Source organism: Xyrauchen texanus, chromosome 47 (genome assembly GCF_025860055.1).
Source record: "Xyrauchen texanus isolate HMW12.3.18 chromosome 47, RBS_HiC_50CHRs, whole genome shotgun sequence".
Classification (NCBI taxonomy): Eukaryota; Metazoa; Chordata; class Actinopteri; order Cypriniformes; family Catostomidae; genus Xyrauchen; species Xyrauchen texanus.
In genome coordinates, this window is record NC_068322.1 from 19,059,726 (window position 1) to 19,082,901 (window position 23,176).

The window sequence follows — 23,176 nt, forward strand, 5'->3', positions numbered from 1 at the left end:
TTCATCCATTTAATAAAAATTATTATATTATTACTTATTATTTAAGGAGTTCTAGTGTATGCTACATAGGTACTTCTCTGTTTTTCCATGAACGTCAGGCTCATCCATTTACTAATGGCAAGTCAAATAATAATCACAATTATTCATATTAATTATATATATATATATATATATATATATATATATATATATATATATATATATATATATATATATATATATATATATATTAGTAATTAGCAATGAGTATTATTATTATGGAGTTCCAGTATGCTGGGTATTCCTTGCACATCCAGTTCATTAATTTAATAACAAAATACAAATAATAATACTTATTATTATGGAGTTCCAGCATTCCACTTCAGTTCCTCCATTTAATAATAATAATACTAAAATGATAATAATAATAATAATAGTTTGTATTATAATTAATTATAACTATTATATAAGGAGTTAATAATACATTTTTTATTTTATTTTTTTCAAATATATTATTTTGTCAAATTAAGAAATTCAGGAAGGGACAATATATATTTTTCTACCAAAAACTCTTTCAAGCATTATGCACAAGCCTTTAGTTTAAAAAGTTCGCGAGAAACGTGAATGCGGCCAAACATGTCCAAATGTTTAAGTAGTAGTGTATATGATCAAAGTATTTATGATTCTAAAACAATGCAGCTAATGTATATGTGAACAATAAACCAACAAAACCATCCGCATTATTATGTTCACCTCAAAATATTACCGTACCGTACAAAATAACGGTTTCGCACTAAAATATGATTTCACCCAGTAAAATGCAGTTATGTCTTAATTTGTGCCTACCGGACCTAGAAACAAAACGGCTAAAATTGCAAATCTGTGTTGTGTGATGTTTACACTGCGCGCTCGTAGCACGTGCTCGAACATTTCACTCGTCAAACGGCGCCTGTAGAGGGAGTGAGAGAGCTCGCGCCACTCAACGGTCTGCAGCAGGTAAGACATTATTAACACTTTCAGTTTTCCTGTATTAATATTTCAGATATATATAAATATATAGGTGTCCATGTCACAAAAACATCGTTAACCTGCTAAACGCTTAGATGTGACGTCGTCTGACGCTTTTAACGTCCATTTAGTTGCTTGTAACCATTCGCCTCAGTGAGAGGCGCGGCCTGCTGAAGCCTCGGGCTTTCCTGCGCGCTCATACCGGGGAAGTGTCACTCAGGATTGAACGCACTTGTGGCGCTATTACAATGACTGCAGTATCAAAATTCGCAGAATTTTACAGTAGACAATGAACACACTATCTACTGCTAACGTTACGCCTCAGTGTGTAAGTAAATACTTTAGAGCACGCGTAAGTGTCTCTGTCGGTCAATTGCTAAATAATAACGTAAACACTCATGTAAACATGCAATCAAAATACAGTCTTCAATTCACAAGACATGTTTATGCCTTGCAGCTAGAGAATACAATCCTAAAGTAATTATAGTTGCCCTTTGTCTCTATAAATGCAATGAAACCATAGTGAATTGACAAGTGTCAAAAGCGCTCTAGACTTAAGTGCATGATCATTAACATCACATCGCATGCAAATCAATTTTCATGTTACTTCTGTTGTCTTATATTTGTGTGTAATGTTTGCTGACCGTTTCTGTGTGTAGATGTGTAAAGAAAGACACATATATATAAAGATAATTTTGTAGTCCAAAACTGTACTTGAAAGACATCCATCCGTCCGAAGCACTTGTTATGATGACATGACACCACTTTTGGTGTTTATTTGGAGTCATCGCTTTGGTCCAAATACCCCGTTATTTCACCTGTTGCTTGGCTGATAAGCCTCAAATCCATGTGCTTATCCAGCAACAGGGCGGGAGTATTGAGGCAGGACATGCCCGGGCATGATCGCAGAGAGAAAGAACAGCGCCTGATCGACCGCCAGGGCGTCTGAAGCAACTCACGCTTTTGACGTTTCATGCCCAAACCCGCCCAGGACATGATGATCCCGCTGTGGATTCTAGCCCTGACATGTCTCTGTCTGTGTCTATAGACCGGCACTGAACCGGCTCTCACTCCTCACTAACCCTGAGCTCAAGCACTTTATGTACAGCTAGCAGAGTATATGTTGAATAATCTTATGTAGAATAGCCAATTTACCTCTATTTGCACAGGTAACATTGTTGTGAATTTTGTTTGCTGGATGGGTTGACATCAAATTGGTGTTTCTAAATGCTAACTCTGTTTCTTTTTGCAGATAACTACCAATATGGCAACAGAAAGTTGTTTAAGCAGTTCTCAGATCAACAAGGTTGACAACGAAAAACTGGTACAGTAATTTCAAAATTTTGAGTTGTGTGTGTGTGTGCTTTTAAACAGTGTTTGTTGAGCTTGTAATTACTTTTAATTATATTTATTGCAACTTTCTCAGGTAAGACCCAAAGTACTGTTGAAAAGCCTGTTAGAGGATGCAGGTGCAGATAAGGAGGTTTTCACCATGAAGGAGGTATGTTGACAGCAGTGTGACATTACTTGCAGTAAAATGTTTAGTTAATTTAATGTCTTTTAGATCACTGTGCCAATAGTGTCATTACATTTTTCACAAAACATAGCTAAATTCTTTCTTTTGGTTATATGTTTGTTTTACAACCTAAATGTTTTTGGAATGAGGACTCACTTTGCTGGTTATAAATAATCCTATTCCAGTTTCATGTGTTGCTCGTCACTTGTGTGTGCGCTCTCAAACCAGCATTTCTTTGAATTTTAAGATCTTTTCTACTTTGCTTAGGACAGTGGATGTTAAATTCAGGTCAATTCTGGTAAATTGGGCCCCTTTGTGACAGTCATCTCTGTTAACAAGTGGCCCAATTTACCTGAATTCATCCTATATTTAGAAACTGCTTTTTTGTTTCATGTTAAACTGTCCTTCACCGTTAATAGTAACTAAACTCATTTGAATGCCAATCTTATTGCTTTAAGAAGTGCTAATTATATATAAATGTGTATATATATTATTATTATTATTTCTTTTTTTTTTTTTTTTGCAACTTGGGCATGATGGAGTATGGAGCCCCTGAAGGGGGTCGCACACCGAACGCGCCGCGCAGCGCCATGTCTTTAAAATTCTAACACATTATTCTCTATGAGTGTACACACACCGGCGGCGCCATTCGGCGTCTGTCCGCGGCGCTCAGATACTGGCTCAGGACCTTGTTCAAAACCCTGCCGCGCCACAGAGCGCCATTTACATAGTTGTATATTAAATGTACATTTATTTGTCTCAAATCGTCGTTAATATACATACTGACTTCACCCTGTGCTGCAATATACATTTAGTTTAACATTCCTAATTTAACAGCTTGAATAAAGTCATATTGGAAAAAATATATAACAAACATAGCCCTTTTAAATCTTTCATTTTCCCCTGTTGTGCCATTTTTCAATACTCTACCATACTAACCATACACTCTTTTACGGTCTATGCTCTAACCTCAGTGCGAAATATTAAAAGCATAGGCGATGTAACGTTTGCCTCTCGTGGTTACATTCACGGTCGTGTACCTACTGCCACCTACTGGATTTACCAGGTCACAACACACTTCAGGATAACTTCACAACAAAATAACAGACTTAACAACGTGATAGACACTTTTACTCGATTAACGATCAAACATCAGCTATTAAATTAACATAAAAAATAAATAATACATCAAGTTAAAACTCACCCATCGTGCAGCTCTTCTAGACTTCTACCAGGAGTTGATTCAAAATTGAGTGTCCGGTGTGCGATACCTGTGAGTTGTTCTAGACGTGGCGCGGCGCGGCTGCGCTTCTCGTTCGGTGTGCGACCCCCTTTAGAGTACAGACAGGATTTTTATAATTTGTTTCTGAAAAAGTTTTGCATACCCTTGCAGTATTTTGCATTACCTCTCGATAAGTTATGCATTTTCTTGCAACAGTCTGCATTCCCTCACAATAAATTTTATATGGTTTTACTAGTGATCGACCGATATGTTTTTTTCTAATTGCTGATTTTGAATATTGCCAAAGGTGTGTATTTTTGGGGAATATTGATATTTCAACCTCGGTTCCTATAATAAATCTATAATACACACACTCAGCACCATAAGGAGAAAAAAAAAAAATTCTATGATATTATGCTTTCATTCTGGAGCCCTGGCTTCAAAATTTGCATTTGTAATTTTTTTCCACATTTAGCTTATGGAGCAAATACATACATGATTTTCTGTTTGCTGTATTATAGTGCACTGTGGGTCAATTGAATATATGATACTGCTTTGTTTGTGTTTGTGTTTGTGTGAAAAACAGTGGCATTATGTATACAAACTGGCATTAACAGGGTTAAAATCCTGGAAATGAATGCATATTTTATAGTTATGATCAGGACTAATGTTGATTAAAATAATTAACTAATTGAAAGTGGAAAATAATATTAATATACAGTATAATATTATGGCAGTTTTTTGACGTGGACATTTTTGTCCTCTAAGGTTCTATGAGTCACTTTATTTTATTGACGCACAAGGGTTAATATAGTAAATAACATAAACATAAAATTACAATAAAATGAATTAACTCTTATTTAGCACTATTTAGTCAATTTCACACAAACTTTAACTTTGTAAAAAAGAATCTAAAAAAATAAGGATGTATTTTAAATGGTAGATAGCATTTTCCTCTTTCTGTTTAGTCATCAAATTTTAGTAATTTATTTGCACTTAATATATTAGGAAGAAGGAAATTACAGTACACACAGCAGTCCAGCAACCATGGATGGCATGTCCACGTTCGCAATCACATTTTCTCAAAAATACTGAATCGAACCACAAACACGTACATACAGTGATGGTGAACAATACTTTTAGCACACGTGAAGCACTTTTACCTCGAAGTTGCACTCACGCTCGTGCGGATCCAGTGCGAGCAGCAATCTCCTGATGGTTTAAATGGCCTGGATCACCTGCTTGGATGGAACCCCTACATGATTTGTGAATCAGAGGAACTTTTGGTCCTGATCCTGAAGTTTTGATTCTGGCTGATAGAATATGTGCTTCAGAGGAATATATTAGATGAGCGCACAACGAGAAGAAATCGTTGGATTTTCATGAGGTTCTTGAATTACATCTTTTTAAATGAGATATCTGCATAATTACAGACGGTATATAATTGTTTTTTTAATTGATATTTGCCTTTTTATCATTAGAAAAGAAAGGTCAAATTTACAGGGAACTGTTGAGGAGAGACTGTTAGAATACGTGCTTTAGAGGTAAATAAATGAGCGCTCCATAGGATGCTGGATCTGCTGAAATTGTGTGAGGTTGGTTTATTGCATCTGTTTAAATGAGATATGCACATATTTTCAGATGGTATATGATAATAGTTTTATTGATATATAAAAGTTACAGGGAACTGTTGTGGAGAGAAAATGAGAATCAAACATACTAGCACTTTAACATTATGAGCTCAAAGACGTCTGCCCAACTCTGATATGCAGACCGTTTAAATGACACTGTGTTGCACACCTGTCTGTTGTCTTATTGTAGTAACACGATGGGATGTAACAACAAAACAAACTGACTGGACGTTTACATGTCTCAGTCGCTTCACATACAATCAGGCAGTGCCTGATGCTGATAAAAATTCAGAATATCTGCCGAATTATTGGCCTCTGTGATATATCGGTCGACCACTAGTTCTTACTACTGTAACCATATTTTAACCATGATATTTGTCATTGAACCATGGTAATAATACAGGAAAATTGAAATTATGGTAATAAAAATCATAATTTTGGGGTTAAATTATTTGTAGTAAAACCATAGTTTCCACAACATTAACAATGGTTAAAGGGATAGTTCACCCAAAAATGAAAGTTCCTCATGATATTTACTCACCCTCCTGGCATCCCAGATGTGTATGACTGACTTTCTTCTGCTGAACACAATTAGCATTCTTAGAAGAATATTTCATCCCTGTAGGTCCATACAATGCAAGTGAATGGGTGCCAAAATTTTGAAGCTCCAAAATCCACATAAAATCTTTACCATGGTAAATTTATTGTGAGGGCATGAAAAACTATGTCAGAAAAAGAGGGGCTCCTTAATGGAGTGAGTCATTTTCTCTTAGTCAGGCAAAACCACAAAATCCACCCTAAGAGGAATGTATTACTCATTTATAGTACATATTTAAATAGGCGCATGCAGCCAGTTGCAACAATACCCTTAAGTTGGGGGGGGGGTCTGTAATAATACACTTATTACAAATGTTTTTGTGTGTGTGTGTGTGGCTTAAGTGGTTTGTTGCAAATGGGTATTGATCTATATCTTCATTGCTGCAGGAAGTCAGGCTGTTTCAAGAAATAGTATTGCATCTTTAAACTTCTTTTTTTGTGTTTAGGTTATGTTTTATTTGGGGAAGTATATCATGAGCAAGGAGTTGTATGACAAGCAGCAGCAACACATCGTACACTGTGGAGAGGATGCTCTCGGGGCTATCCTGGGGGTGAAAAGCTTCTCGGTCAAAGAGCCCCGGTGCGTATTCACCCTTTATCTAACTTGATCATTCAGTCATATAGCAGGAGCCTTTTGAAAGGCAGAAACAACTGTACAACTAATGACTCCTGACATGACAGTGTGGGGCTGTAGAGGAACAGATGGCAGCTTCAGACATTTGATTTCCTTGTAGCTCTGACTAAGCTTGTCATCACCTGTTTCATATGATAGCTCAGTGTAACAAAAAGTCTATTTACATAATGCATTTTTCACATTATTATTATTAATTATTTTAGAGATATGAAACCGCCTTGGTTGCATTTGAAAATGAAATTAAAATTAGGTTCATTTGACCTTGTTTTCTTTTAGAGCCCTCTTTGCAATGATCAGCAGAAACCTAGTTGCAGTGAAAAACCCAGGTACTAGGATAGTTAAACAACCTTTTGTTCTATCTCAATTGCTTTTCCTTGAGCAGTATGTTTTTATCTGTAACATTATTTAAACTGTGCTTGTTGTCCTTTTACAGAGACTCAGTCTACCTTCTCTGAACCCAGGAGTCAAAGTGAACCGGACAGAGGCCCTGGGGTAAATGCTTGTTTTGTTCTCAGAACACACTTATGAGGATTTTCCACTGCACTGTACAACTAGACTTTGCTCGCTTTTTTGGGGTTATCCACTGTGGATAGTACCTGGTAGCTGATGCTTTTTTTTAGTACCACCTCGGTCGAGGTTCCAAGTGAGCCTTGCCGATACTAAATGTGACGTCAAAGTCCTGCAGATTACTGATTGGTCAGGGAGAATCGTCACCCGACATCAACTCGATAGTTTTAAAGTTAGTAACAGCGATAGCAGTATCATTGTGAAAAAAGAAATGTCTGTGCGCAAAACCACAGTGCAGACGGTCCACTCGTTAGCGATGAGCGAAACGGTAAAGTCTCTCAGGAAGTGCATCAGCTGCTGGTTACCAACGGACCTACCAACAGTGTAGGAAAAAGATAACAAAAACTTAAAAGTGACTTCAGAACCATCAAGGAAAAGTGGAAGTGTTTCGACCAAATGGACGCTATATAAACCGGCGAGCAATGGGAGGGAGAGTGCCCTGGACACAGCCGCAATGGAGAATGGTACATTTTGTTATGTTAACTCTATACTCTGCTTGAAAGCTTCACTTTATTTAGTTGACCATCAACAGGAAGCTTGCTTCTAAAACAACCTGGACAATTTAACTGTAACAATTGTGTAAAAAAATCACCATGTAATAACTGCTTTATGGAGCACAATGAGCTAACAGCTAGCCGTTGTGTCATGTTTAAGATGATGTCACGGCAGTAGAGGCGGCGCAACTATGACAATCAGCCTATAATCCCACCCACGTTGATGCGCCACTAAACTGCAGTGGAAATGCAAGTGCAGAAAAGTAAAGCGAGTAGAGTTGAGGCAAGGCGAACCATAGCGTGCAGTGGAAAAGTGCCATTAGAACCACAGATTATTGACCCATTCCAAACAGTTTCCTTGGTAGTGTTCAGTTTGTGCTGGAATGGGTTTTATAGAGCCCTTGCTGTGTTTTAAGATTGAAGTGTGACTGAAACTAGACTCTGTTCCAGGACACAGATTCTGATTCTCGCTCATCTACCTCACAACAGCAGCGCAGGAGGAGGAGAAGCAGTGATCCTGGTGAGCACACACACACACCACAGAGAGAGAAAACACTCCAGCTGTGTCCTCTTGAGTGTCTATCAAATTACACACTTCTGCTCTGTCAGATGAGGCTGGGGGAATTCACGTGAAGCTTTTTTTGTATTCAGCTGTCCCAGACACATGCTTAGAGAAGTGTTTAATGTTATTTCTTTTACATTAAGGCTTCAGGGTTTTTAAACAAATGCCAATGAACATGCTTGATAAGTGTTGTTTTCATTCCTGTTTTAACATATATTTCCTATTGAAACAGGAAGTTTGGGTGTGGCATATCGAAGGGCTAATAGGCTTTAGTTTACAGCACATCCATGAATTAGGGGAATATTACATTCTCATTTCAAAGAGCATTTTAGTGGAAATAAATTGGCAGTGCCCCTGAGTGCAAGATGAGTCATCAATATGTGTGATCAGTTTTAATGGAAGAGAAAGACTATCATATTTAGGACATGTACACATTTTAATTTAGTAATTTTTTATGAGTACACTACCAAAAATAGTTGGCCTCAAAGCTATCAGACTTTAAAGCCACAAAAGTCCAGTTTTGATTTCATGTGGTCTTTCAAAAGCATTGCATAGTGGTTAAAAACTTAAAGCCAGAAACCCCATTGCTGGTTGGATTCATATAAAGAGCAAGGCATCATGAGCTGTAATGTCCTTGAGCGAGATCCCAAAATTGTTCCAAGGGAGACTGTATATATTAATAAGTGTAATGTCAGCTAAATTGAATCTGTCTGTTCCAAAACTTGGTGAGCTGCCTCCCTGTTTCCTGCCTACATAAGCAGCTGTTTTCTATGGTAGCATCCTAACTAAAAAGGAGCTTCATAACAGACCAATTTGGAACACTCTACATAGGCTGCAACTACTTGTCGTTGAAATGGTGGTCCTCACACTAATTGCACAGGTGACTCGACTCACAACTGATTTTAATACAGATGACACTAGGGGAACGATGCGATACTCGGAGCATAAATATACGGCTCTGGAAAAAATTAAGAGACCACTGCAAAATTATCAGTTTCTCTGGATTTACTATCTATATGTATGTGTTTGAGTAAAATTAAAAATGTTGTTTTATTCTATACAGTACTGACAACATTGCTCCCAATTCAAAATAATAAAAAAGATGCAGTGTTTTCAGAGCTCGAATAATGCAAAGAAAACAAGTTCATATTCATTTATAAACAACACAATACTAATGTTTTAACTTGGGAAGAATTCAAAAATCACTATTTGGTGGAATAAACCTGATTTTCAATCACAGCCTTCATGCATCTTGGCATGCTCTCTACCAGGCTTTCGCATTGCTGTTGGGTGACTTTATGCCACTCCTGGTGCAAAAATTCAAGAAGCTTGGCTTTGTTTGATGGCTTGTGGCCATCCATCTTCCTCTTGATCACATTCAAGGGGTTTTCAATGGTGTTCAGGTCAAGAGATTGGGCCGGCCATGACAAGGTTTTGATCCGGTTGTCCTCCATCCACACCTTTATTGACCTGGCTGTGTGGCATGGGGCATTGTCCTGCTGGAAAAAACAATCCTTAGAGTTGGGGAACATTGTCAGAGCAGAAGGAAGCAAGTTTTCTTCCAGGATAACCTTGTACGTGGCTTGATTAATTCGTCCTTCACAAAGACGACTCTTCCCAATTCCAGCCTTCCAGATGATTGTGAAAATGAATATGAACTTGTTTTCTTTGCATTATTTGAGGTCTGAAAACTGCATGTTTTTTATTTTTATTTTGACCAGTTTTCAATTTCTGCTACAAATTCTCTAATTTACAACATTTTTATTTAGAATTTGGGAGAAATGTTGTCAGTACTTTATAGAATAAAACAAAAATGTTAATTTTACTCAAGCACATCACTATACTACTTTTGATGCTGCATTTGAATCTGGCCAAAATAAGATCTCTTGGGCGAATGCATAATTAAGATGCCTACCTTTTGGAACAGCCTTTGTGTCGGGAGCATGCCTATGATGCCGTACATTCCAGCCTCCTGAGAAAAGCTCTCTAGGTTTTGGAACTGACCCTGTGATTTCAAGTTTGTGTGTGTTTTCTTTTTATTATTATTATAGTTTTGTGAAATGCAGTAGTGGCACACTGACCCTGAAACCATTTTTTGTTTCTATCTATGCACTTATTGTGTCTTTGAGAATATTATTCCAGTAGGTATTAACAATAGACTCAATCACTGAGCTGAGACTTGCCCCCATGACTGCTCCTTTGGGCTGTTCCTGTATGTGGGTAAACATGTGCCACTATAATGACTGCTTTTTTCTGTCAGTGCATTCCGATCAAAAGGACATTGAGATCTGGAGGCTGTGTTGAATGTGCTCAGATGACTGTTCCTTTTCAGTGGCCCATTTCAAAGCCTAAGCCTTGCACACAAAGGCAGTTTGTTGAGCAATCACCACTAGATGCACCATTAAAAGTTATTGCTGAAAACATTGTTCCTGTTTTGCCCATAAGTGTCTATACTTGTGTGCACATAAGAAGAAAACATCAGCAAATGATCTAATTTACACTAATGCCATGCGTAGCCAATACTCAGGTGTTCATTTCTTAACTGACTGTGAAGAGAAGCAGATTGGTAATGTATGGAAAGTCTAGGGAGAGTTACATTCAAAGACACTTTTCAGAAGTTAATCGATCACAATTTTATTAGCGACCGCCATTTTTACACAACCCTGTTCGCTCCCTTCAAAACCCACACACACTTCCGGTTACTTTACAATAAGAGCTTCCCTTTTGCCCTTTGGTAAATGGTCATGTGCAATCTTTAACAGATAATCACTTGTTCAACTGATGATGATATATCCAGTACAGAGGTATACATATGCATGAATACATTTTTTTAAATGTCTGAAACTTAACAGGGAACAGTTGTAAATGTGTGCACTTGTAATAGTGTATCATAGACAACAATAATGCTCAGTGCTGTTTTTGTGTGTTTAAAATAGAAGGTTCCTCCACAGAAGAGGAGCCCCGAGAGTGCAGGAAGAGGCACAAGTCAGACAGCTTCTCCCTGACATTTGATGACAGCTTGTCATGGTGTGTGATCGGAGGCCTGCACCGAGAGAGGGGGAACAGTGAGTCTTCAGAGGCACAGATCAATCCTGTGAGTAGCGCCTGTAAACATACTCATGAACACACATTTAGACTGCTGCAAAGGTGGGCAGGGTGATCTTATGTCATAGTATGAGAAATATTGTATCATATTAATGTATATATCATTATGTTATTATTTAATATATTACATAACCATTAAGTAATTCAGTATATTAAATACTTTACAAATCTATTTTTGGAAAAATACTAACAAATATAGAAGAAAATAAAAAAAGGATTGGTTTATTCATAAAAAATTATTATCTTTAATATACAGTATATAATACACATTGGTACAAACCATCATACTGCCCTGCCCTAGACAGTTGTGTCTAATCGACTAACTTGTAACTTGCATGCCACTTTGTGGCTGTTGTTTTATTTGCTCTACAGGATGTAGGTGGATCTCACAATGAGAACAGTGAAGAGAGTGAGGACTCTGAATTAGACTCTGACTCTGATAACTTCAGTGTGGAGTTTGAGGTGGAGTCCATTGATTCTGATGCTTACAGTGAGGACGATGAAGATTCAGTGCCTGGAGAAAATGAGGTTTCAAATCAAAATCCTGCTTCATAGAAACAAAGTAAACTTAATGACCTGACTAACCTAAATAACAACCATCAACTCACTGCAGTTACATTTTTCTCTTTTTTTAGGTGTATGAAGTGACAATTTTTGCTGAGGATGAAGACTCATTTGATGAGGATACTGAGATAACCGAGGCAGTATGTGGCATATTGTTATTTGTTGCGTTTCCTCTTTTAATTTAAACATGAAACACCATTTGCAACCCATCTTACTCCCATAATCTGATATATATATATATATATATATATATATATATATATATATATATATATATATATATCTGTGTGAAATAGTATTCAACAAGGAAAAACTTGAGGGGTATAACGTTGGCATGATATACCACAATAATGTGACAGTATGCATTGTGGAGATTGGACGGTTTTTGTTTGTTTGTTTTTTAATTATTTGACATGCATACTGCCCCATTAAATATGTGCAACGTCATACGCCTACGTAACACGGAAGCGATGGAAATCGCTTCAATGCACAAAAGTAGCTCTTAAATGCGATTACTAGCTGAATCTGTAAGAACAAAAAGTGAAACCATGTAAGCGAATGTGAGCGGGAGAGAAGCATCTTTTTAGCTGGGAGGAATCTGGGAGTGTATATTTCAGAAAACTTTTTATCTCACTGCAAAAAAAATTTTTAAGACAAGTATTTTTGTCTTGTTTTCCCTGTAAAAACGAAATATTGTGAACTTTAGACTAAAAACAATAAACAAAATCTGCCAATGGGGTAAGCAAAATAAACTTGTTTTCTCTTTAAATTTAGATTGTTTTTCTTACTCCATTGGCAAACAGTTTTTTCTTGATTTAAGCATAAATGTCACTAAATTTTATTAGATTTCTCTAAAAACTAGACTTAAAATATCATGCCAGTTTGCTTGTCATGTAAATAAATCATGTTTTAAGAATGTTTAGATATTTTTACTGGAAAACAAGACAAAAATACTTTTCTTGAAAATCTTTTTTTGCATTTAGGATTCTTATCTTATCTTACAAAATCATATCTTATCTCTAGTAAGGAAATCCTAAACCGCTCCATCGAATTCAAAAATCAACTCTCATGTCTGCTACTAAGCATACAACGACACACAAACATCTGCTGTGAAAACAAATATTAGATAGATGAAAATTGAGAAACAAAATCGACATGCTTTTACTTTCAAGGCTGCAGAAATAAAGTGTTTGATAACTGCATTATAATATTTCAGGGAAGTCTGTAATTATTTTGAGTGTTTTGTTATCAAAGCACAGCACATTATCTCAGTCTTTCAAACGTTTTTCCAATATCAAACACTAATAAATGTAGTGCTATTCTCAGACAGTGCTATAGATATGTTTCATGCTGTTGTAATGTGACTGTAACCATTGGCTTTCAAATAAGTTTTCAGCTAGGATGCCAGTGGGGTTGTTCTGAAGTTAGGTTACTTATTTTTGGGATGTTTCTGCTTATTTTTCGTCAATGTTCGTGCCGCCTCAGGCTGTCTACAAAACTCTGGTGGGTGTCATCGTGAAAAACACTAACAAACGTTGCACTTGGTGGATTGTCATTTGTAACTACTAATCCTCTGCAATAATAATAAAATAATTCCATTGTCGAATCGTCGCTTGATGTCATTCAACATAACTTGAGATCATATAAAACTATAATGATGACACGCGAGACAAGATGAGCGCTGCAGCTCGAGTGTCTGATTGAAACACTGATCACAGCTTGGCGATATATCTTTATTTCATCCTTAATTAAAGTTCAAATAATACGGGAGCATGACATGTAAATAAGCACAAACTCCAAAACTGTCATTCTCTGTGCGGTCAGAGCTGCTTCAACCAGTCACAGAAGAGACCCAATCTGAGCAGGAGTCGAGACCGGGAGAGATTTAAAGTTCTAAAATATTACTAAAATGTCAACAGTTTTCATGAACTAAAACTACATTAAAAAGCCCAGACTTTGTCAACTAAAACTTGACTTAAAAAATGTAAATAAATATAGGATAAGGTTGACTAAATATGTTAAAAACTAAAAGTGACATTTGACACAGGAATAAGACTAAGACTAAATTAAAAAACATGTTAACATGTTTTTAACGTAACTTTTTTGATCAGTATGGTACCACCTCTGCCTCATTTTGAGTCTGATTTGATCTGATTAGTACATTTCAGTAGGGTTATAAGAAGGGACATTATTTAACAGTATAAGCATTATACTAACTTCCATTAAATATGTATTTTTTAAAATAATATTTATTAATAATCAGAGACAATATTATTTTAGAAAAACTTAAAATATTTTAAATATAATCAGTGACTGTAAGCAGCATTTTAATCTAACATTTATTATGTATATTCAGTCAGCAAAATTATTAGCTAATATTTCCATTTTGTGTTACCATTGCCCTGTTCTTGTCCGGTTTTTAATCCCAGTACATCTCTGATGGATCATATAGCACTTTACATAACAGTGCTAAAGTCTAAATGTTTTGCATGTGTCTATAAATATAATTGAAGTAATAGTAATAATAAAATAATAAAATAAAACTTTCAATCTAAACGTTTCTTGATTCAGGCATAGTTTAAAGAATTGTAAACTGAACCGAACCGTGAGCTCGGTATCCGAATTGTGAGATGAGTGAACCGTTACACCCCTATCTGGAGTTGATGGACTTAAATCATGATAAGTGGAGCCAGACAGGTGGACAGGAGGGGTTGAAAGATAAGGGGTTGGTGACGTCAGCTAAAAAGGAAAATCTTTTAAAAGATGGAACAGGATATTACATTTTAATTAAAGATTATTAAGACAAACTTTGAAGTAATATGCACCAATGAGTCCTGCACAAGAAGACCAGATGCATGTATTAAGAAAGTAAATGTGGTTCTGTAATTATTTTTTGTCCACTTATGTCAAGGTTTCCTGCACCAAAAACATTCATTATTTAGTTTTACTAGACTTTTTTCATCATTTCCATGCCTTTGAATCAAGCTGTGTTTGTAACTTTATCTTTAAGATTTCTATTTGTAAAAGACCTCTTTGTTTATTGCATAACATCTGTACAGAAGTTCAGTACAGGAAAGGCCAAATTGCTGAATGGTGTTACAGTAATGTGCTCAGGGTTGTAACATAACAATATTAATTTCTAAAGAACACTTTTCCAGCATAGTTTTTTATAAGAAGTCTGCGTTGACCTGGAGAGGGAGCTTTTTACAGTATGCGTATATATTATATATTAAATCACTTTTATTTCAAAAGAAAAAAAACAATTGAACATGTTTTCTATTATATGATGTTAAAGGGATAGTTCACCCAAAAATTTTAATTCTCTCATTATTTACTCGCCCTCTTGCCATCCCAAATGTGTATGACGTTGTTTCAACACAAATTAAGATTTTTAGAAGAATATTTTAGCTCTTTAGGTCCATAAAATGCAAGTGAATGAGTGGCAAAATTTTGAAGCTCTAAAAATCACATAAGAATGCATAAAAGTGATCCATAAGACTTGTTTCTTTAAATCAATGTCTTCAGAAGTAATAGGCAATATGATAGGTGTAAGAGTCATATGGATTACTTTTATGTGCTTTTTGGTAGGTCAAAATATTGCCACCAATTCACTTCAGAAATATTCTGCTAAAAATCTGTGTTCAGCAGGAGAAAGAAAGTCATACACATCTGGGATGGCATGAAGGCGAGTATATGGTGAGATAATATTCATTTTTGGGTGAACTATCCCTTTGAATGTGCACTAAATGAGAAAATCTAACGTAGCATTATGTTTTCTCAGGACTACTGGAAGTGTGCCGAGTGTGATGAGCTCAACCCTCCTCTTCCTCGACACTGCAAAAGCTGCTGGACCGTTCGACCTGGCTGGCTTCCAGACACACAAATATGTGAAAACACACAAAATGGCACAGAAGACACCAGCATCACTACACCCCCCAGCACTGACAGCAACTCGCCCTCAAATGCCAAACAGCTACCTTCCAAACCCTCCAGCCCTCTCCCAGAAACAGATGAAGGAGTGGACGTACCCGACGGTAAGTGCTCGCAATCTCCCGCCATGGCCAAAGACGATCTTCCCTCTGGCGCCTCCGGGTCCGTGACTGACTCTCAAAATACATCTTCCCAACCCTCCACCTCTTCAGGGGCCAGCAGCCAGGAAGAGACCCCTGAACTGGAGCGCTACAACAGCCTGGAGGCCTGTCTGCCCACCACCTGCCTAGAGCCATGCGTCATATGTCAGAGTCGTCCCAAGAATGGCTGTATTGTCCACGGACGAACTGGACACCTTATGGCGTGCTATACCTGCGCCAAGAAATTGAAAAACCGTAATAAGTTGTGTCCGGTGTGCCGAGAACCCATTCAGTCGGTCGTACTGACCTACGTGAGCTGAGGCACAGCAAATATACCTCGTCTTTGCTCTCATGAAGTTTGGAATGGTCAGATGTTGCCTTGCCTTGTATTATATGCCTTATTAATATTTTGTGTGAAAGTCAATTTGTAATATGTTTCTTATTGATTGAAAGAATTTTATTTATAACTTTGACAAGCGAGGTTTCTCAAATGCTGGGTTGCGAATTCACACTGCTTATGTTATAGGGGTTGGGTTGAGTTTGGGGTAGAAACTTAACAATTGTAAAGATTACATTTTGGATTTGTAATGAATTCATAACTAATCAAAATGTATAAATATTAAAGAGTATAACTATTTTTGTGAATTGCTCATAAGCATCTTGATTATATAATTGTTAATTTATGTTCATGCTGATGTGTAGTTTTCCTCTGATATTATTGTAATTTCAGTTGTTTGCTACAATTAATTGTTCCTGAGTTGTTAGTTAACCCCCAGTTGCTGAAAGTCTTGCAAGAGTCGCATGCCTCCTTTCTCTCACCGTGTTTATTTGGAGTCCCTCAGAAACCCTACACCTATCCGAAAACCTAACCTTCCACTAAGTCTAAACATAAACATAACCTAACAGTGAATGAGACTCTCACGAGACTTAAGCTGCTGGAAGGTTACCTTCTAGACACAGCGGAGTTGGAGCTCTTGAGATGACCCTTTAAAACTGTTGTTCCTTAAAGGAATTGCACCATTTTCTGCTGCAAAGACTCTATCCTATATTTGAGTGAAGCATAATAAATGATAATTTTGATGCTCTTCTTCGTTTCTACAGTGCCATTGAATTTCAGCATTTCTTCCTCGATTTTTAAAGATTTTGATTTTCTTTAGTGTAATGGGTTTAAGAGTAAACAGTGGGCATGGGGGTTAATGTGACTGGTGTCAGATTTGTACGCTATTATTTGTTGAGCCGTACACAGTGGTCACCTAGAGAGCTTTGGTCACCAGGGAACCCACTTTTCACTCAATGTCGGGAAACATGTTCTGACCTGTTGTCTCTCTCTAATGGCAACCTGGCACAAACAGTCTCTCAGCTGTTACATTTATTTATTTATTTATTTTTGTTATTAATATAATAATAATAAAAGCTCATATTCCCACAATGAATACTCCCGAGCGCTTCTACAACAGTCTATTGTGTAGTTGGTTAAAGCAAGCACCATGGTGAACATTTTCATATTCATGTTTTATATGAATCGTTTGCAGTCACTCGTAGTATTCATGTGTATGGGAGTTGCACATTCCCTCTGCTACCTGTTTAACCAGGATCTGTTTTAAGAATGGTACATTTTGCTTTCATTCTCCTTTATAAAATTGTAGAACACTTTTTTTTAATTCAGCAGAAATTTAGTAAACAGGTGCGTGTCAAAATATTAACAATAAATATCAACACATTACTTTCCTAGTAGCCAAAGTTCTATAAACACATATCACTGAAGTTGTAAAAAATTAAACAATCAGCATTTGGTAACAGAAATCTCAGACACTATGCAATTTCAGCCACTTGCCTCTCTGTACTCACACAGAAATTATTGCAACTTCAGGTCGACCAATACAATGAGTAAAACGCACATACTACTCAAAGGGAAATGGTTGAAACTCAAGAGAAAAAAAAAAAACATTAATTCTATATTGTGGTTTGACAAGTTTAAAGGAACAGTTCACCTAAAAATAAAAATTATTTCATCATTTACTCACTCTCAGCCATCCCAGATCTGTATGACCTTCTTCTACAGAACAATAATGAAGATTTTTAGAATAAAATCTCAGCTCTGTAGATCCATACAATACATGTGAATGGCAACCAGAACGCAACATGTCAAAAAATGACATGGAGGCAGAAAAGTAGATCTTGAGACTCCAGTGATTAATATCTTCTAAAGCAATATGATAGGTGTAGGTGAGAAAGATCAATATGGAAGTCCTTTTTTACAGACCAGCTCCACATTTGACTAGCCATGACGAGAAGATTGCTAAAAGTGAAAGTCACTTACACACCAGAATGTGGAAATTAAAGTGTAGATTTAAAGTTAAAAAGGTAAATAATGATCTGTTTCTCACCCACACCTATCATATCGCTTCTGAAGACATGGATGTAACCACTGTAGTCATATTACTTTTTTAAATACTTTTATTATTGGATTACTCTAATACTGCCATTTGGACCTTCAAAGTTCTGGTTACCATTCACTTGCATTGTGAGGACCAACAGACAGCATGTAGCTAGACCCTGGCCGATAGGGCTGAAGCCCCGGGTCTTTTGTAAATAGCCATGAATGTTTTCTTTTTTTGTGATAAAAAAGAAAAGTAATGCTTACTGTTCATTACATCAGGGTACAAAAGCAACTAGGCAGGCTGCAATTCTGGCTTCAAATGTAAATTAATTTCAATCAGTGAGCCCAACTTGCATTAATTGACAGTTTGCACTTTGACTTTTACCTGTTGTTCATGCTCAAGTTCATCAGACACTGAAATATTATTTTACAAATCTTCATTTGTGTGTTACAATAGTAAGCCAGACACATCTAGGAGGCATGAGTGTGAGTTTATGATGAGAGAATGTTCTGTTTTGGGTGAACTATCTTTTAATTATAAAGCTGACCCACATTTGTTCCCTGTTTAATTGCTGTACCTTAAACATTAGATCATATGCACTTAGTGTAGGCCTATATTAAAATATTTTGAACATGCATAAAGTTTTTATTCTAAATGTGATTTAACCATGCATTTGATGGATGTGTGAAATTACCAACTCGTCGTCTTTGTTTTACCCTGTTGATCCAATTTGTGCAGATATGAAAGATTATCATGTGTGATTGTCTTAAAATGTATTTCACAATCATAGTGTCAATTGTAGTTTGACTAGATTTGGCTGCTGTTTAAATTTCTTAAAATCATTCACACAGCTTAGACATTTTAATTACAGAGGATCAGAGGCTCTGAATTTCTCAGCAAAGAGGTCTTACTTTCCTTTTCCAAAGTTTCCAGTCAAAAAAAAAAAAGAAAAGATTTTTAAAACAAAAAATAGTAACAAAAACTAATGAGGAAAGTCAAACAAAATATAATTTAGGTAATGTGCCCTGATTATGCCAAAGTTACGATAAGCCTTTTTATCCTGGACCTGTAAATATTCCCCATGACTTTCCCCACATTTCATTACATTTAAAAGCATGTAGTAATAATAATGTATTTCATTTACAATTCTTGGCAAGTCAAAAACTATAGTATTCTATAATGAAGGGATTTTTTTTTATTATTCATTAGCAAATCCCTCAGAAGTAATTTATTTTAATTATTTGATTAGAGTCCACCTTTCTGATAATATGCTGTGGCAGGGCGGAGGGCGGGGCCGGGTTGTGATTCCGCACACCCGCCCCTAATCAGGCTAATCAAGCCTCAGAGAGGGATAAAGGCCGAACGGTGATGGCAGTTCGACAGAGAGAGAGATTTAAGCAGCTGCCCAACACCTGTGTGTGTGTGTTTGTCTTTTGGTTCAGTTTATTATTAAATATTATTTATATTAACAAGCCGGTTCTCGCCTCCTCCTTTCCCTTTTATCCCTTTACACATGCCTAGGAACATATAGAAACAGTGCACTTCAAAAGAAACATTAAATCATTTTCTCGTGATTTTCTCTCAATATTGTAATTATTTTGGCCATCAACAAACGTGTTGATTTTCTGTGCAACCCCCTTTCACTCACTTATTTACAACTGATATGTGACCGAAATAATATCTCCAGGATCACGCCAGCTATTACATCTGTATGTACAATCTATCTCATGACTATTGTGCCAGCTCCAGCCATGATAAGCCAGATGTTACATCATAAACGGCCATCTTGCCATTATATCATGTTATTGAGCATTTGATTTGACAGTTCAACGTGAACCTGCAATCTGATGAAAACAATGAATAAACTCTGCCACTAAACCTGAATGCTTGACATTATACAGGCTATATCTTGTTTTATGGCCCATCATTCTTTAACCAGCATGCAGATTCTATGCAACGCTACCTTTAAATCTCACTCTAAATCTTTGGGACATATTGCATTCAGTTTACTGCCCTGGTTAGGGAATTCTCAGTGAAAACCCTCAGCGCCATATGCCAGTAATCGTTTTCTGGGTGCTTGTAAGTCCATGGCGTGACAAAGCACTCTTTTTCTCTAATAAGATGAAAATGAATCTTTGATGTGTTCTCATGTAGTTGGTATTGTCTCTGTGTTGTGCATTTGATGGAATAATGAGACTTCAACATCAGTTTTTGTGTCGACTCACTGTCTACTTATTTTTGTTTTCATTTCATCAGTCTTTAAGACTGTGAGTTCGCTCTCATATCTGTAAAATAAAAATGGAGGAATGAGAGGAAAATGTGATTCAAGTTCACTCAACAGTCAGAAAACAAAATATAGCTTAAATCAAGTCAAAAGAAGAACATGATTTAAAAGAAATATACATATAAAAGTTATTTTTATAGCAAAGATTAAATTAATCACAGCTCAGTAATACCTATCGCATTCTCATACAAATCAAAAAGGGAAGGGGTGGAGCTAAGACAGGAAATATATTGACCACAGAATGCCACAGAATTAAAGGGGAAACACACATAGACAGGAACTGTACATTTAACACTTTGTGTAATTCTATATAAGAAAATGTGTATTAAATACATTTTTCATATCTGTTACATTCACCCCCCTAGGATGACACAAAATAAAGAAAACCGACGGAAAACATACACAGGCCATAAGAATTACATTGCCAACACAAAACTGTTAAGACATTCAGCAAAAAAAAAAAAACCTACCAATTCAAACTCTAAATTCAGACATGAATAACTCTTGACCCAGAGTCCAACCCTAACAGGGTCTCAAGTTGAACCATATATTCAAGAAATCTACAATCTGGTTTGATAACCCTCCTAAACCTAGTAGTGTAGTGAACACTTGCATTTGAATCAGGTACTTGATCTTGCCTAGCAGGCGCACTATCAAAGAAAGGAATTTGGGATGAATGACACGCACCAGCAACAGTGTTGTCATCAGCCGCCATTGGCACAGTTGCATGTGCATTTGGTTCACTTTGAATGGGTGATTTAAAGTGCATCCAGGAAGCAGTATGGTCCTCATCACACACTGCCACATTGAGATGTTAGACATAGAACCTACTTGAGAGAATTCCTCATATTCACTCTGCTCTACATTTACAAGCTCCGCCGACTCAGCCATGGAGGAGGATTCATTCAACGTATGTCAGTTTAGCGAGGCCACCGCTGAGCACTGCATCAGATGTTATCTCTGAAGGCACGGTACAGGTATGAGTTTCACCATTCTCAAGATTAGGACCATCAATTTCTGTTTCAGGAAAAGGGAGGAAGTTCAATTGCAGAAGATTTTGATTTACTAATTTCCAACCCTGTCACGTATCTTATAGATGTGCATGGAAGGTTTCGAGGCAATAATAGAGTATAACTGGCTCCCATTTATCATCAAGTTTCTGCTTCCTTGTTAGCCACAAGAACTTGGTCATTGATGGCAAGAGGCAGGCCCTTAACTCTTTTGTTGTACTGACTGGATTGGTGTCGTTGGATTGTGTGCCATCCAGTTGTATATGAATGTCATGGACTGAACTAAACTGTGGCCACTTCTGCTTAGGCCTTGGTGGAAGGGATCTCAGCATGTCCTTTTGAAATGTTCAGTACCGCCATTCCCCATTGGGTGGTAGGGGGAGGTTCTAGACTCGTCAATGCCAACCAGGTCAAGAAGCTTTTCAATAAGTTCACTCTCAAAAGGTAGCCCCCTGGCCACAATGGATACGTTGTGCTGTCTGGTCCTGGCAGAGGAATGCATGTGCCAGCTTTGTGAAGTGATCTGTGATCACTAGAACATCCACAGATTTGTTGTTTCCATTTTCAGCAGACCAAAATTCAATGCAGATGAGTTCCAGTGGGCCTTTGTTCTTAATACTGTCCAAAGGGGCTCTTGCAGCTGGCTCTGGGGTTTTGCTGAGGACACACCTGGGACATTTTCTCTCATAATCATGCACATCCCACTTCATATTAATCCAGAAAAATCTCTGACGGGCTAAAGATAAGGTATGCGGCTGTCTTTTGTGACTGACCAGGTCATGAACACCAGAAAGTGCTTGATGTTTAAGGAGTTGGACAAGTCGAACTGGAACCTCTTGTTTTTAGTGAGCGGGTCTCTGATTGTTTGGTACAAGATTCCATTAAGCACTGAAAGGTTTTCCCACTGCTTCAGGATCCTCAACACAGACTGGTTTTTATTGGCACATTCATGCCTAGATGATTTGCGTTTCCTGCCAACATAATAGGAAACCCTGGCGATGACAGAATCTCTATGCTGATGGCTCAGCAAGTCAGTCAGAGATGGAGAATGAAACACCTCCTGGTCACAACTGATCAGATTAATCACAGGAGGACCAAATGGAAGACATATCTTCAGCAGGCATTGATGCATCCAACAAGTGAACATGGACAGATCTGATAGCTTTTGCGGCTGACATGAAAGATGGAACACATCTTGTACACATCCATCCTCCACACTGTGTACATGCTTTAACAGATCAGAGTAGGCTCTGACAAGAGCCTCTGACTCACAGTCTTTACAAATGGGTCCCTACTGAGTGCATCTGACACTACGTTGAGCTTCCAGGGACATATTTGATCTCAAATGTATATGGAGCAAGCTTTGAGACCCAGCGCTATTTGTATGCATCTAACATTGGTTTGGTCATGACATATGCAAGGGGATTATTATCTATCCACACAGTAAACTCAAGTCCTTTAAGCTCGTAACTGAACTTGTCACATACTGACTATTTAAGTGCCATAAATTCTAGTCTGTGTGCAGGATATTTAGAGTGGCTGCGACCGTCTT

At 37.1% G+C, this 23,176-nt stretch overlaps 1 protein-coding gene across 2 annotated transcripts; it reads left to right on the forward strand.

Moving 5' to 3' along the window:
• The first annotated feature begins 904 nt into the window (after window positions 1-904).
• Window positions 905-17,236, forward strand: LOC127639267 (E3 ubiquitin-protein ligase Mdm2-like). 2 transcript variants are annotated; one of them, XM_052121188.1, is made up of 11 exons: window positions 905-975; window positions 2,240-2,311; window positions 2,414-2,488; window positions 6,400-6,533; window positions 6,864-6,913; window positions 7,021-7,079; window positions 8,099-8,168; window positions 11,147-11,304; window positions 11,688-11,843; window positions 11,951-12,019; window positions 15,661-17,235. In XM_052121188.1, exons 2-11 carry the CDS (start codon window positions 2,252-2,254, stop codon window positions 16,267-16,269), a joined length of 1,440 nt encoding a protein of 479 aa, XP_051977148.1. In that variant the 5' UTR covers window positions 905-975; window positions 2,240-2,251; the 3' UTR covers window positions 16,270-17,235. The 2 variants fall into 2 exon arrangements, with proteins under 2 accessions (XP_051977148.1, XP_051977149.1); XM_052121189.1 differs by lacking the exon at window positions 905-975 and adding an exon at window positions 1,939-2,156 and having other exon boundaries at window positions 15,661-17,236.
• Window positions 17,237-23,176: the final 5,940 nt, after the last annotated feature.